General features: G+C 36.3%; 1 protein-coding gene across 1 annotated transcript in view; it reads right to left on the bottom strand.

The window, feature by feature from the left end:
* The window catches only part of taok1b (TAO kinase 1b), a 53,455-nt gene that overhangs the window by 15,648 nt on the left and 21,117 nt on the right, over nucleotides 1-16,690 (bottom strand). The window contains exons 2-13 of the mRNA XM_056445803.1: nucleotides 10,287-10,534; nucleotides 10,132-10,203; nucleotides 8,966-9,067; nucleotides 8,818-8,863; nucleotides 8,509-8,605; nucleotides 5,851-5,964; nucleotides 5,682-5,773; nucleotides 5,498-5,591; nucleotides 4,914-4,995; nucleotides 4,616-4,783; nucleotides 2,305-2,505; nucleotides 2,072-2,209 (exon numbers count right to left, since the gene is read on the bottom strand). Of these exons, the coding sequence (XP_056301778.1) occupies nucleotides 2,072-2,209; nucleotides 2,305-2,505; nucleotides 4,616-4,783; nucleotides 4,914-4,995; nucleotides 5,498-5,591; nucleotides 5,682-5,773; nucleotides 5,851-5,964; nucleotides 8,509-8,605; nucleotides 8,818-8,863; nucleotides 8,966-9,067; nucleotides 10,132-10,203; nucleotides 10,287-10,418 (1,338 nt within the window). The 5' untranslated portion in view covers nucleotides 10,419-10,534. The remainder of the gene's footprint in view (nucleotides 1-2,071; nucleotides 2,210-2,304; nucleotides 2,506-4,615; nucleotides 4,784-4,913; nucleotides 4,996-5,497; nucleotides 5,592-5,681; nucleotides 5,774-5,850; nucleotides 5,965-8,508; nucleotides 8,606-8,817; nucleotides 8,864-8,965; nucleotides 9,068-10,131; nucleotides 10,204-10,286; nucleotides 10,535-16,690) is intronic.

Genomic DNA, 16,690 nt, shown 5'->3' on the forward strand with positions numbered 1-16,690 from the left:
AGGTTAAAGGAGTCCTCGATGCTATATCATGCATATTAATAAATTTGCATCTTGTTCACCATAGAGCGCGCTGATTGATTCGAAGTCTTTCTCATGAATTAATGAACAGATGTGCTGAAAACTCAGTGACATCATACTGTATCAGCTGGTACAGACATCCAATCTCCACGCTGGAATTTACACAATGATCTCATCGCCGTGATGTTGCTTCAAAATTAATTTTGAAACCAGAACAACAAATTTGCTCTAAACAACACAAAAACAACCCATTTTCATTTTTATGTGAAATTTATGTCCTAATAGTGTTTTTTAGAAACGTGAGACATATATATGACTGTCAACATCTCAAAAAATGTTTTGGTGCTTCATGACCCTTTAATATATGACTTTTTATTGAACTTATTTATGAATTTGTACGATCTCATTCGTACAGTTTAGTATAATTTGCTCATCCCCCAATGGTGGGTGGGTTTAGGGGAGAGATTTGATGTTACATCTCCTTTAAAAAAATGTTACATTTTTGTACTATTGAATTCATATCAATTGCCCACTAAACTGACAAAACATAAAATATTTATGTTTCCTGGTGAGATCAGGCTGGATAATTTGTTTAAAAAAGCTGATTCGCTTAGAAATGAAGCAATGCAGAAATGCTCTGCTTCATTTTTGTTGCTGAAAAAAGACAAGACTTAGCTTGCCCCATTGGCAGATTATTTTTAAGGACAAAAACACACTAAATGTTGACATTATTTCTTAAAACAAGACCAAACTTTTTGCTTGACTGGAAAAGGCTACTTGATTTAAAAATTGTTTGATATTTGGACTAGTAGGACAAAAAAAATCTAAGTAAGAAAAGCATTTTGTGCACTGTATATGATGTAAATAATTTATTAACTTCCACAAAACCCCATTCAAAACAAAAAATTTGAAACAACAATTAAACAATTTTATCGTGGACATAAATATTGCATACTCGCAATTATCTGTGTTTTGTTTTCGGTAACTCTTTATTTTGATAGTCCGTTTGAGTATTATTATGGCCCGTTTCCACTGACTGGTACGGTACAGTTCGGTACGGGTCACCTTTATCAGGCTTGCGTTTCCACTAACAAGGATACCCTTTTGGGGGGCGTGGTGTATGACAGAAAGTTTCAGTCGACGTCATTCTCGCTCGAGGAAATGTCTACAATAAAGCTGTACGGGTCACTTACATATCATATGAGAAGCACTTCTCACAAAGCAGATGCTTTACACACAAATACTTTTTTTGTGTGTAGAATTGTTTATTTCTAACTTTTCTATGAACATGAGTTGATTATAATTGCAGATTGTTATTTCAGATATAGACACGCGGCGAGCGCAAGGAAGAAAGCGAAACAGCTCGCGCTTCAGACTGCCTCGTAAAAAACTATGAGGCACAGGGTAGATTCTGCTCTACTCCACGGCTTTTTGGCTGTTCATCAAGACAACGACAAGGTTTGTTTGAGCCCGAATCGACCATGGCTCGTTATTATATGTATAAATAAATCCGCTGTAATCGCTCGGCTGTGTGTGTATTTTAAACATGGCGAGTTTTCTGTTTTCATTCTGGCATGTTGCATAAGCGAATGACCCCATCGTGTTTTATACCCTTTCGAAAGGGTGCCGAAAAAGTGGTATGGTACGGTTCAGTTCGGTACGCCTTTTGACAGTGGAAACAGCCATAAAAGCGTACCAAACCGAACCGTACCACTCAGTGGAAACTGGCCATTAGTAGACTGTCTGCTTAATATCTGTTAATACTGCTCCTTCAACAAACATTTAACTAACTATAAGAAACTTACACTAACCCTAACCTAACAGTCTATTTATAATCTAATGAGTATTAGTGGCATGTAGATGCAATGTAACTTAAATTCAACAAACGAACCATCAAAATAAAGTGTGACCTTGTTTTTGTCTTAACTGTTTGCAAATGTTGACCCTGTACAACTTATAGTCCTGTTGGAAAAAAAATTTATATTTTCATTTGACATCAGTTGTGAATACTACAGAAAAGCATTTCAGCACACATTTTTTGGGACTGGCTCACCAGAGAGGCTGTGCGGATGGTGGCAAAGTGCTCACGGTTGCGAGAAGGCTTGTATCGTGGAGGTTGTGTGGGCGCCACCTGAGCTTCTGGGGCAGAAGGACGTGTTTCAGGATCCTCTCTGTAAACTTCCTCTTCTTCCTAATAGACACAAAAGCAGGAAAGTTCTAAGATGTTCATAATGTGTTAGTAGAGCATCTCAGATTTGGGTTAAACAAGATGTGATGTGAACGCACAGGCTTTAGGTGTATGACCGAACTGTTAGACATGACTGTGTGGTCTTTCTCCAGATCAAGGTCACTCTTGTCATCAGCGGCGTCAGGAAGGCTATTCACTGAGCTGCTTTGAGAGCTCGCGCTGATCGACATGCTGGGAATAGACTGATTACTGCCAACACTGCTCACTGTGCCTGTGCGACCAACCCCATGCTCCGGCTCCTGAACACACACACACACACACACACACACACACACACACACACACACACACACACACAGGCAAATACACACACTTAAAAATAACAGGCCAGCAATAATCATAGTGATATCACAATAAAAAAGGTCACTATTGGTCAAAATAAAATAAAAAAATAAAAAACAAGCAGAGAGTGCTTCATGAGACTTTACAAGACTTAATAAAAATTAATTATAATTAAATGAAAATTCAATATTATCCACAGCCTCTCATTTCAATTAAATTGAAATATGCATGATTTTTTATTGTATTGTTTTATTGCATTAATGAAAGCAGCACTTAAGCTGCCTAAACATACTTATTATATAACTGAAATGTGTTTTTATCCAGCCAAATTTGAAATTTAGTCCAAAAAGCATCATGTAAAATTAATCAAAATGAATCTTTTTTTTTTATTTTATTTTTTTTTAGAAATGGCCAGTTTTAAATGCTGAACACTTTTAACCATACTTAATTTAGACCATACTTAAAGAGGTTAATTTGGCCATCATTCACTCACCTTCACTTGAGTTTCGTTCTTCTGTTTAACACCAAAGACTATTTTGGCTTTTTTTTAAATGCTGGTAGCTTGCACCCATTAACTTCTGCAGTAATTTTTTTCTACTACGGAAGTACTATTATGGACAGCAATCACCATTCTTCAAAATAACTTCTTTGGTGATCAATGAAAGATACACATAAAGGGCTCTATTTTAACAATCTAAGCACAAAGTCTAAAGCGCATGGCTCAAAAGCATTATGGGCATGTTCGAATCCACTTGTGCTATTTTAAGAATGGAAAAATATGCTTTGCGCCCCAGCACATTGTCTAACAGGGTTGTGCTTATTCCCTAATGAGTTCTGGGTGTGTTTTTAGCATAACGTGCATAAAACCAATCAGAGTCTTATCTCCCATTCCCTTTAAGAGTCAGTTGCGTTGCGCCATTGCACATTCGCTATTTCCATGGCAGACTTTGCAAGTGGAAAAACTGAACGCTTCATCAGCGAGACACCAGTTAAACAGACTATCTGCAGCACGAGGATAAAGAACAAACCTCGTCCATTTGGCATCTTTAATTCTCTTTACTTTTACATTCATGGATAAGGAAACAGTGTTGTACGTACTCCACTGAATACATCCATTAGCCTACATATTTAATTTAGTTTGTTAAGTGCAAAGATTTGTTTCAAAACTATTTCTAAATTTAGTTCCAATTCCCAGCAAACAAATAAATGAACAATAATAACGAAAAAAAAAAAAGAGTTATATGCAAACACACGTCCTATTCCTATGCCCCATATGGTGATGCAAACTTCTCCAAAACCCAACAGATGGACAAATCTAAACTTGTTTTTATTAAAACAAATATCAATATGCATATAATAAAGGATACTGCTAATAATATTAACATTATACAGATGCAAATTGTCATGAATAATCTGAAAAAAGCCCCCCGAGATGAGGCATGGAGCCAGTGGTTTTAATATTTATGTAGAAGATAATAATTTTTGTAACATTTTAATCCTTTAATTTTTTCATATGTAAAGATATTCGTGTATTGCTGTAAATCCTGTGTGTCTAAAGCAATGTGTACTAGTTTTAGACCAGCATAACTAATGCACTCTGCGCTGGACTTTAGACCAGGTTTTAGTTGGTCAATAGCACGGTCTATTTCAGTTTTTCAAAATAGCAATGTGCCAACAATGTGCCTTAATACGTCTCCTTTTTAGACCGGAAAACCCATGAATCCACAAAGTGGCGCAAATAGATTTGATATTTAAACAACATGGCGCAAAACGTGAAAATGACAAATCGTGCCAAACACGTCTTGCACCTTATTGTGCCGCGGGTATGATAGAGCCCAAAAGGTATAAAACCACATAAGGGTAAATGAGATATTTTTCTATTTTTAGTAACTTGCACCCATTGACTTTCCGTTGCAAGTTTTTCCTACTATTGATGGGTGACAGCAACCTACATTCTTCAAAATATCTTCTTTGATGTTCAACAGAAGACACTCATAAAGTGAGATACTCATATTTTTCCATTTATCCCTTTAAGCAATATTAAGTCCATTCAACTACAGATCTGACCTCTTCTCCCTCGTGGGTCTCAGTGGTTGGCCCATTGTGGGCCTCTTGAAAGAGGAGCTTCTTCATCTTGCGGTACTGCAGGTTGTCCAGCTCTCGAACGGCATCTTTTGTCCGCAAAATTAGGTCCACCAGAACAGAGTCTGGCCTCTCTCGCAGGACGAAGGCATGCTATGTTTATTTTTAATTTTTTTTCACAGAAGACAGAAAAACAAGGCAGTCAAACCAAGAACTCAGCTGGATTATTATGACTAACAAACAAAAAGGTGGTTTATATGTGTTGACTGTTCAATGCAAACACCTGCAACAAATCCTTAGAGTGTGGTCTGTCTTTGGGAATCTTCTGAAGGCAAGAGTCAATAAAATTTCTAAAATAATCCGTCCTGAGAAAAGAATAAAAGCAGGTTAATCAAATCATTAATCATGACTGACCATTAATGCAACAAAAACATACATCTTGATAATTTAGCATTATCGATTGTTTTAAGATGTGGCTCACAGGAAACCATTTCAACCAAACATATTTTAGCTGCAAAGACAATTTTAAATGGTAAAACTTTGTAATCGCAGGATCCAAAAATATTGACCAACATTTATTTCAATTTAGCATTAAGAAGACACCACACAGAGACATCTGTGAATGTTTTTGAGGAATAATATAAACAGGCTAAAATCTAAACACATGAACTCTAATGTCATTTCCACTACTGTTATTTAATTTAGAGCTCCATTAAACTTAATTTCTAAATATTTCCATGGAAAAACTGTTAAAAAAAGGTGTGCTGTAAATTTTAAATCTGAATAAATCACCCAAATGTGTGATTTCTAGCCTAGACAAGATGCGAACACCTGCTATTATGCATGATATTATGTTATAGACCTCACCATTCACTTGACTGTAGTGTGGGACTCTCATTCTGTGCTATGTGGTATAAGGCACTCATCGCATTCATGTTAAACAGAGGAGGCTTCCTTTCCGCTACATTAAAAACGAAGCAAAAGTAAGAGCGACTTTCACATCATGAAAGATGCACAATTCAATTTGTGATGCACAGCAATTCTTCATCACCTAGTTCTATGCAAGTGATCCCCAGAGACCAGATGTCCACCTTTCCATCATACTGTCCCTCATCCATGGCTAAAATCACTTCAGGGGCCATCCTGAGAGATAAAACAGGAACATTAGGAGCTGTGTGTAAACAGAGAACATACAACACAGAGTTAATCAGTCTGCTCACCAATATGGTGTCCCCACAAAAGAGTTGGCCGGAGAGGCGATGGAGGCAGAACCGAAATCTGCTAGTTTGACTTGTCCAGGCTCGGTCAGCAGGATGTTCCCAGCTTTAATATCCCTGAGTAAAGACAAAAAGATAAATAACAGAGTCAGTTCTTGTGTACGGGTTTCTTGGCTAACTTCAAATTCAAGGACCTGACAAGGACTTTCTATGCCTTAATGTCGGGACACATTTTAATTGAGGGGCGTAAAGTAACATTGTGAGATTGTTATTATCATATCTTTTTCATCATTTTTTTGCACTTAAATTTGGCCAAATGACAAAGATCTGATATTTTATTTGCCGTATTTCTGTTTCACATAAAATCTGGAGAATATATGGTACACCCTATGCTGTTTCCTGAAATTATCTGATATTAACTTTTGTTAAAACTCAGGCTTATGTTTCAAAAAGTTCTAAGATGCTTGATTATTTAGCTTGCTTTATGGGTTTATATTACCTTAAGCTAAACAATTCAACATTACATTAAACAAAATATTTGGCCAACATTATCACAAATTTTGTTTAGCAACATACACACAAAGTACCTCCCAAAGGAACCCAAAAGAAAACATTTTGAAGAACGTTGGTAACCTGTAACTATTGACTTCCATAGTGTTTCTTTTTTCCTTCTATGGAGGTCAACAGTTACAGGTTTCCAACAATCTTCAAAATATCTACTTTTGTGTTCAACCATAGACTGTAAAAGATATGGACATAGTATCGTGATGCCGCCCATAGGTTTCTGAAGAGCGCAAATGAATCTACAAGTGGGCATGGCCAATCGTCGCCATTTTGCTCACATGTCATCGCATCGACTGGGGGTAACCAAAAAAGGGCAAAGAGGCGGAGTGTGAGTGGAGCTACAGATGCCTGCTAGGATGCTTTTCTTGGGAGGAACGCTTAATACTTCATTATCTGCTACTCGTTTGTGTTCTGACCACATGTGCTTGGTTGTACACTATATCAATAATGTGTTCAGTCTTTTAAAAACACTGCTGTAATACATTGAGCCACTAAACATTGTTCTTATGACATTTTTCAACAGGAGGAAAATGCTAATTACTTCCAAACACTTCAAATATAGTCTGTGTTAGTAAATGCAAGACTATTGATGAATTCCAGGCATAACACTGTATGACAACGCTTTAGATGACTGTTCTAGAGCCTACAGCTAATCAATCTGTCAGATTCTGGAGTGGGATTCAAGTTCTAATGAAAATTATAAATTATAAATGAGCTTAAACAAAACAAATACATTTATAGAGATGGTATACAAGTATATAATTTTACTCACCTGGGAAATGGAGGCCACTAGAATGGTTTGGGAGTACAATTAAGTGCACAGCATACAATATTATCTCATAATTGTAAGAAATAATTCCAAAAGGAAATTGATTGTGTAAAGCTACATAAAACAAAAATATGATGTGTATACCGAGTTCAGCAGCTAATCTGCGGAAATGACGTGATGGTGACTATCTAGACCTAGCTGTCACTCAAGTGGCCACACCCTTAATTATGCAGACTTGATATAAATGAAACAGATGAGTTATGAAAAAAAATAAAAATAAAAAAAATCACTCCCTCAGTTATCATGAACTGTAATATTAGCTACATACACCAAAATCGCTTTTTGTACCAGGCTGTAAACACTTTTTTACTGCTGTAAAGTTGACCATTTTAACATTGGGGTCATTAGAAATGTGCTTTATTATGGAGCCAGGCTTAGTGGAATTTCGAAGAATTGCAGTTTCAGTTACTTTCGTATTAGCTTCACGAGGGAGAGTGGAATGTAGCTGCTTGTGTTCAACAGAAAAAAAAATCTAACTGGTTTTGAACAAGTCAAGGTGAATGAATAAATGATGACAGGACTTGCATTTTTGGGTAGTCTGTTTGTTTAACATAGCATATAGTGGTAAATAAATGTTATAAATGTAGGTCAAAATCAGCTGCAAATGAGACTTGAGCTGTACTAACTAGGCATGGTGCCGGTATAAGATTCTGACGTAATAATAACCTTGGATAAAAATATCACAGTTTCACGGTATTGCGATTACTGCTCTAAAAGTCTTTTTAAATGTCTGGTAAAAAACAAAAACTTTTTTTCCTGTTTGAACACAATACATTTTATTTTGTGAAAGATTTTAAATATTTTGGTACAGTAAACATGTCAGGCTGAATAATTCAAATGAATCTTTGACTTCTGCTGTCTTAATTAGTTTCAAAAATACAGATTTCTTTACAATTTAAAACTGCATCTTTGAATAGCTTTTCTGTTGGAGATAGTGGTCCTAAAGAACAAAAAACAAAATTTAAATAAAAAATTTACTTTATCTCTTGTAAATGACAGAGTCCAACCTATGGTGTTTTATTAACTACCTCAACCTTTTCCTGTCAATGAAACCTTAACACTACAGCAGAAAGAATTCGGTCACAGCGTGCAGGAAAGCCTGTCAGAGCATTTTACAATGTTTCCCATTATCAGTATTGCAAAAAATGCTTAAAGGAACCAGTGTCAAGAAAATTTCTTGGTTCCAGGCAAACCAGTTCTTTATTTCCAACACTATTTAAATGTACAAGCAAACACTTCAGAGAAAAACAAAAACAAAAAACACTAACCTGTGAATCATGTTGTGGGAATGAAGGTATGCAAGGCCCTGCAAAGCACCATGGGTAATTGCAGCAATCTCAATTTCCTGAAGGGGCTTCTTATGAACTAAGCACAAAAAATGCACATTCATCAAACTGACATTGAGTTAAAACTATATTTATGCAGTTGACCAATGCTTTTATCAAGCAACATAAACTTCATTTAAGATATACAATCAGTCAGTTAATGCATTTTCTGGGAGACGGTTGAAAAGGAAGAAGCAAAGCCTACATTTTGAATAAAGTATTGATAATGAAGCCAAATGTTTGGCATTTTACCTTCAAGGAGGTCAGAGGCTGAGCCTAAACAGTATTCCATGACAAGCTGAAGAGGGAAAAAACTGCTGAATCATGATGTGCTTAACGGGTTACAGCAAATAGCGTGAGAGAGAATGAGAGATTGAGAAGAGAAAGGGACAGATCTTACCCATGCTGTGTGCTCCCGTAAGTAGCATCCTTTATACTCTATGCTGTTTGGGTGTTGTATTCTCTGGAGGAACTTCACTTCTTTAATGATATCCTGCCATTTCTAAGCAAAAAGAAGAGAATAGATTCTTACAAATTGTGCAAAAAAGATTTCAATGAGTTCCAGTTTTCCATTAGTTCCCTGTAGCCACTATTGACATGAGCACAGTCAACATATCGACTTACTGGTACAGTTCCTGAAAAAGAAAGTCAGCGCTAAAAGCTTCTGAAGGATTCTTTGCAGAGATTATGTCTAATCTGATTACTGCTAATCTGAAATTACAAAGGAAACGCTGCCTCCAGCTAAAGTATGAATGGCCGTGGTGCTTCACTTCAATCGGCGGTGTTACACGAGTCTTAAAGGGACTTCACCAATTGAAATCTAATATCCTGGCTGTATAATTGTTTTCAAACATGAAACAAAAAAATTATTATACACTGCAAAGTAATAATTGTTATGATCACCAGGGCTGCATCCATCTACCCATCCATCCATCCATCCATCCATTCATCTATCTTACAATTTTACTGCTTAAAGGTGTTAAACTCATTCTAATTATATTCGATGAATATAAATCTAAGTATATTATATTCCATCTATCCATTCATCCATCTATATTATATCTAAGTATACATCATAAATGTCTTAACTTCCTTCATGAACAATTTTTTTCCTTCATTTTATTACTAAACTTAAACTTGTGGCTCAAACTTGTTTTCCAGGCTGACAACAACAATGTAAAAAGTTTGAGCAGCAAATCAGCATATTAGACTGATTTCTGAATGAGTATGTGACTGAATAAATGCAGAAAACGTGAAGAAATGCAGAAAGTTTTACTTTGTCATCACAGGAATAAATTACTTTATTAATATTTTAGAAATGCTTAAAAATAAAAAAATAAAAACATTATTTTAGGTTGTAATAATATTTCACATTATTTAATTTTACTGGATTTGTTTTATCAGATAAAAAATATAAAAATTCTAGTTATCTGAATTTTATGGTATGAATGGACTGGTATGATGCAAGCATTTTTAGCCCTGTGCCCACCCTCAGAAAGAAAAGCTGATCCACAACCAAACTACTGTGTGACTGATGTCAGGACAATGTAATGTAGGAAAACTGACCTCATTGGACTGTTTCCCACTGTACAACATCTTCTTGATGGCCACCACCTCTGAAGTCCGCACATCCCGTGCCTAAGCAAAACACATAGCAGATCGATTACAACTCAATCACATGCCTTAAAATCATGAATTCCAGATACATTTATAAAACATACAAAATACACTGCGCCGAAGCTGCCATGGCCGATCTCTCGGAGGTCTGAGAAGAGCTTCTCGGGGTCCTCCTTAAAGAAGAGATCAGCAATCTTGGGGTCCTTCAGGCACCCTGCCCGGCTGGTGGAGGGCATGCTGTGAGGCAGGGGACGCACCGCGCTCGCAGGGGACTATCTGGCCGTGCGACTGCGACACGTCAGGCCCCGCAGGTTACTCATCTGCCAGAGAGAGGCAGCGTTCACACAGAGACCTGCAGGAAAACGCAATAGTAAGTACGTCTACATGGACACCAGTAATCCGATTTTAATACAATTAAGACAATACTCCGATTAAGAGTCTACCATGTAAACAACGTTTTTTGATTATAATAATCTGATTAAGTCATAATCAAACAGTAGCATTATTGAAGTGCAGTACAGACGTAAAGACCGCAATCAAACTACTACCATCATGTAGGATTTTTGCATCATTTTGTGACAGGATATTCCATACACACACGGCTGTTTGACACTATTCTCTGCACCTACTGAGTAGGCATGGGCGGGTATAAAATTCTGACGGTATGATATCCTTGAATAAAAATATCACAAGTTCACGGTATTGTGATTACTGCTCTAAAATATATTTTTTTAAATGTCTGGGTAAAAAACGAAAACATTTTTCTCTTTTAAACACAATATATTTTATTTTGAGAAACAATGAAAATATTTTGGAGCAGTAAACATGTCAGGCTAAATAATTCAAATGAATTATTGACTTCTGCTGTCTTCATTTATTTCAAAATCAAATTTTTTTTTTTACAAATTGCATATTTGGAGATACTGTTGTCCTAAAAAACCAAAAAAAAAAGTATCTAAAAAAATTGTACACATAACTTAAAAACGGTATTGCACAAAATTTTTCCGGTTATAAAACCTTGACTTTTGCAAACCGGTTATAAAAATGGTTATCGTCCCATGCTTACTACTGAGTCAGTGAAATGCTGAAGTTTTTTTTTCCTTCACATTTAGCATGTGGTATTAAATTTCACTAAAACAACAGTCTAAAACAACCATTACCTCAGTTTGTCACGGAGGCATGCATAAAATTTTCCTGAATGAAAGTGAAACTGCAGTTTTTGTCGAAAAATTTAAAATAAAACACCTAAAATTACATGAAACTCTATTACTTGCCTAAAAATGTAGTGCAAGTACAGTAAAAAGTATTTGTTGTAAATATTAATCAAAGTATGAGTAAAAAGTAGCCCTTTCAAAAGTACTCAAGAATAGCGAGTAGTGAGGATTACGTTGTAAACACTGATGCGTTCACATGTAATTTGTGGTTGTGTGTAAACGTAACATTCTGTAGTGCAGTGTATCCCAACCCTGTTCCTGGAGGCACAGCAACAGTACATATTTTGGATTTCTCCCTTATCTGAACCATTGATTTCATGTTTTGGAGTCTCTTCTAATGTCCTGATGAGTTGATTCAGGCGTGTTTGATTAGAGAGAGGTTGAAAATGTGTACCGCTGGTGTGCCTTCAGGAACAGGGTTGGGAAACACTGCTGTAGTGCATCTAGTTATTGCCCAGCAGGCACACAACATCAGAAGACGATATTATTAGTTTAGATTTAGGTTGAGGCGTCAACTCACCAAAATTCTACGTCTAGCCAGCGTCTAAGGACAATGTTATTTTGATGTCCAATAATGACGTCAAATGACGTTGATATTTGGTCGATTTTAGGTTGTTAGAAAGTAACCAAAATCCAACATTGACACAACATCTAAAACCAACATCATATTGACGTCAAATACTGACATTTATTCATCAGGTATGGCAACCAAAATCCAACATCTGATATATGTCAATAGTGGTAACGTCCACACAATGTCAAGCTGTTACATCATTAGAAGTTGATATTTGGTTGGTTTTAGGTTGGACGTTGGACATTGAATGTTGGCCTTACATTTAGTTCTGACATTTAGTTCCAAACAAAATGCAACGTTCCCATGACGTTGGGGTCCAACGTCAATCTGACGTCATGTTAACGTCTTGTGCTTGCTGGGTGTTTAAGGCCATTTTGGTCATCATACAGTAAACATCAGTCATCTTCTTATCAGTGACATGCATCTAAACAGTCTCTGGGTCAATGCGTGTAAAGATTTTGGACATCTTCTTGGACACTTTGAATACTTCCAAACAGTTTGCTGCAATTATAAAGCGCACATGTCTTGAGGTAGTTCATTATGATGCGATTTACCTTCTATGTGTGATTTGATTGGACTCGCAGGACTGATTTTTCAAATCCCCATAAACAGGAACTGCAGGTTGAAGGAAAGTAATGGAGTAAAAAGTACAGATACAGCACTTAAATGTACTCAAGAGTAAGTAAAATTACACATTTTTAAAACTACTTAATAAATTACAATTCCTGTGAAAAACTACTCAATTACAGTAATTTGAGTATTTGTAATTAGTTACTTTACACTACTGGCTATAATATGTAAAACGGCATTATAAAAGGAACAATCAAAACTCATGTAAACACCTTTTCATATTGTCTTATTTAGATTAAGGCAAAAATTTGATTACTGATGTCTATGTAAATGTAGTCAGTGTCAACATTGTGTAATAGTCACTATTAGGGCTGAAAAATTAGTTGCATTTGGTTTATTTTATTTGAAACACTTGACTATTGTTTTGAGTTAGAGTAAAACATATTATTATGTTGTAATTACACGTGCAGCAATTACTGACAATTACACGTGAGCTGTAGTTCATTGAGTAGCAAAGTAAAGAGCTGCCATTATCACAGAACGATTATCTCAATGTCATTACAGACACATTAAACCAAATTTAGAATGTAAACAGATTTTATTAGCGTAGCTTATCAGTGTGCATAATACACATGTGTGTAAAAAATGCATATAAAATTTCCTCGATTAAATCACCCAGCCCTGATATAATGCACGCATCAGGGAGCCACTTTGAATATGCAGGGTAATAAAATTGCTTTTGAATGCATGTTCACTTTAACATATTGTGGAGGTGTGTGGAGCTTTCCTAATTATATTCCATAGACAAACTATTGCTGAATTGTATTCTTGTAGTGTGATAATATTCCGATTTAACCACTGAAGCCATACTGTATGGTCTGTTTAAAGGAAGAGTTCTACTCTAAAAGAGTTCGTACTCTTGTTGTCTGTGAAGAATGAAGGAGGTCTGTGATTTTATCTAAATATCTTAATTTGGGATCCAAAGATGAACTATTTTCCTAACAATATCATTTTTGGGTGAACTATTTGAAGTGACAGTAGCCTCATACACTCTACGACCTTTATTAATCAAATAACAACAGGCCTTTACGGTGTAATCCACCAAGTACATTGGTTTTTATTAATATATTAATGGACATTGCTATTCTTCTAGTTATTTACTGCTGATTAATGACAGCTTAAGCCCATTCCAGAAAAGGTAGACACCATGACCTACTGTGTTGGAGTGTCAACCAGACTAGTGATGGATTTTTAAAAACACAGCCACATCTGCAGCATTATAGCAATAATTCATTTGTTTAAATATATTGGCTACTTTTAATATATCAATGCAGACAAATGTACAGTTGAAGTTCAAATCTGTAGTTCCTGAACAAGTAACAGTAAGCGTCTTATCTTCATATACGGATTCCACACAACGACCTGTGACCTGACAGGCAGAGTTGTCGAAGCATGACAGCTGACATGCTCCCAGCTTTCACACTGACCTGCTCTGCTGCATTCTTATCACCCCTTCAGGCTCATTCAAGGGAATTACAGCAATGCACTGACTAACAGTTCAACTGTGGGCGTATTCACCAACCATTAGAGCTGATTAACTGGATGAATGAAAGCCCAGTTGTTTGTAGGTTACCCCCTTTCCCATTCAGAGGGAAATTCCACTTGTTTGACAGCCGAGGCAGTGACATACATGTTTTTACATATATAACACTTTTGGCACTGCTGGGTAAAGTCACATCTCTATATCTCATATTTGCATTGTAAGCAGCTTTGTTGATTATATTGACTTTAAACAAGATGTGTCAGTTGTTGTTACTAGTGATGTTATGTACAATGTGTCAAGAAATCCTGGAAGCTTTCAGTGAACGCGTATCGAGGCTTATTTATTTTGGACCTGATGTCCTAATCCTCGTTTCCTCCTAACTGGTTAAGGAATTGGTTCGAAACTCGGTGCGACATCTTCTGCTGATTTACAAAAGCACACCAACTGCCTCTGCCCAATTAAACCCCACCACTTTCCAGTTTTACAATAATAATAATTAAAGCCGCAAGCAGTGATGAAAGCACGGTGGCCATAGGATGACAGACAACAGTGGACAATTATAATTTCAGCTGATATATATTAAAATACCTGAGAAAAATCACAGATTTATGCCAAACTTCCTTCCGTCGGTGGGTGGCGCTATGACTGTGACTCAATATTGGCATGTAGATATCTTCAGAAGATAAATCTCATCGAACCTGTGAATTTTCAGGCAGATCGGACATTGTTTGGCTCAGTTATAAGTACTTCCTCCACTTTCTCCATGGAGAAGCATTGAACTTGGTCAGCCCACCACTGACACGGCCTTCAGCGAAAACTCTAGATCTTCACAATTTAACACACTGGAAATTACAAAAATGCCATTTTTCGGAAGAGGAAGTTAAAAAATATACGACTTACCGTTCGGTTTGAGGTTTCGCTTCAAGAGACTTTTTTTTTTTTTTTTTGTAGGTTTTGGTATGTTTGATGTGTGTGCCAATTTTTGTTTGGTGCACGAAATGTAGCTCGGGGGCCAGTTCTTCAAGTGGGCATAGGTGGAGCAATTCTAAAAGGGCCTACGCACTGTTTCAGTGCTTGGTCCCTAATAATAATAATAATAATAATAATAATAATAAAGAAAATAGTAGATAAAGCAACACCTCTCTCGCTTTCCACGTGTTTAGATGTGACATGAGCGGCCTCATAAACAACAGCGAACATACAGCAATTTCTGTTTTTGCTTCCTTGCATGTGGCAATTAGTCAGAAAATGATGACAAACTTTGTCCAATCATGATTCACCGCTGTTTGGTATGATTGTGTTATTACGGTTTCATGTTTCGTCAGTGCATTTAAAAAGGGCACTTCCTGTGTTGTAATTTCCCTGGCTTGTCGCACGCCCAGGTAAAAGCTTCTCTGTAAACCACCAGCCTTCAGCTGCAGTAGTCTAGCTCCACATTTTTGGTACCATATGGTTGTGCTAGATACTCTTGTGAAAGGGTGCCAAAAAAGCTGCACAGTTTATTTTGCAATTTTAGTACCTTTGACAGTCAGAGATGATCCAACACTCTTCGGGGCCATAAGCAAAGGGGGGCCTTCTGTAACTTGCGTTGCCCTACACATTCGCATATAGGGATGCAACGATTAACTGGTTTCACTATTAACAGCGCTTTAATTTGTCAAGGTTAATTAAATCGCAAAGGCTTCTCAACACCAGGTTTCTGAACAGAACAAAACTAAAAGTTATGCCAACTGTGCGCTAGTTTAAAGTTAAAGACTGATTTTAATTATGATTGAGGCTATTAACTAAGGGCCATTCGCATAATTTGTCTTTTGCACGTGCAATTTCGGCATCGACGTACATGCGGCACGCGAGCGATGTAACACGCTCATGCTTTCCAGGTGCACCTACTGTAGTTGAAAGTGCTGGGAGCTCACCGTGAGTCACATGATAAGAAACGACCGGTCAGCTTCATACTTTGTATGGAATTTACACATTTCTTCTCCAAAGAGAAAAGCAAAAAACTAAATGAAAATTCCAAACAATTTTGTAATGTAGTTAATCAAAAGCGCCTTTCAGACAGAGGTTCTCTTTAAAAGGAAAATACATAGCTAATATGAGGCTTAGATTTACATTAGACATATCCATTTTTGTTATTTATTCTTATTCTTATTTATTTATTTATTTATTAATTAATTGATTGTTCTGTCATTTATTTTAAGTGAAAAAATAATTACTTATGTTTAAATGCCAGAAACTTTAAAAACTTATTTTTAAGTCCAAAGAGAAATTGGCTATTGTTTGTTTTTTATTATTATTTTGTGCTGTATTACTTAGCTACTGAGCAGCAATAAATAACATTTTTATTTTAAAGTTTGTGACTTTCTAAACTAGTAGTGTTTTGAAATTAAGGAATGCATAATAATTGTTTTAATCATGAAACCATTATTATTCCACAGACTATAATCATACAACCAAAATCTATAGTAGTTGCATCTCTACTTGTGTATAGTGTGAATCGGTAATGTCAACAGTGTAAATTTATATAAATGTTTACTGGTGTATATGTTTTGTTGTGTAATGTTTATGAAACCATATCGCTCCTTGAAAATAGACCATTAGGGAAGG

The sequence above is a fragment of the Danio aesculapii genome, chromosome 21 (genome assembly GCF_903798145.1).
Source record: "Danio aesculapii chromosome 21, fDanAes4.1, whole genome shotgun sequence".
NCBI lineage: Eukaryota > Metazoa > Chordata > Actinopteri > Cypriniformes > Danionidae > Danio > Danio aesculapii.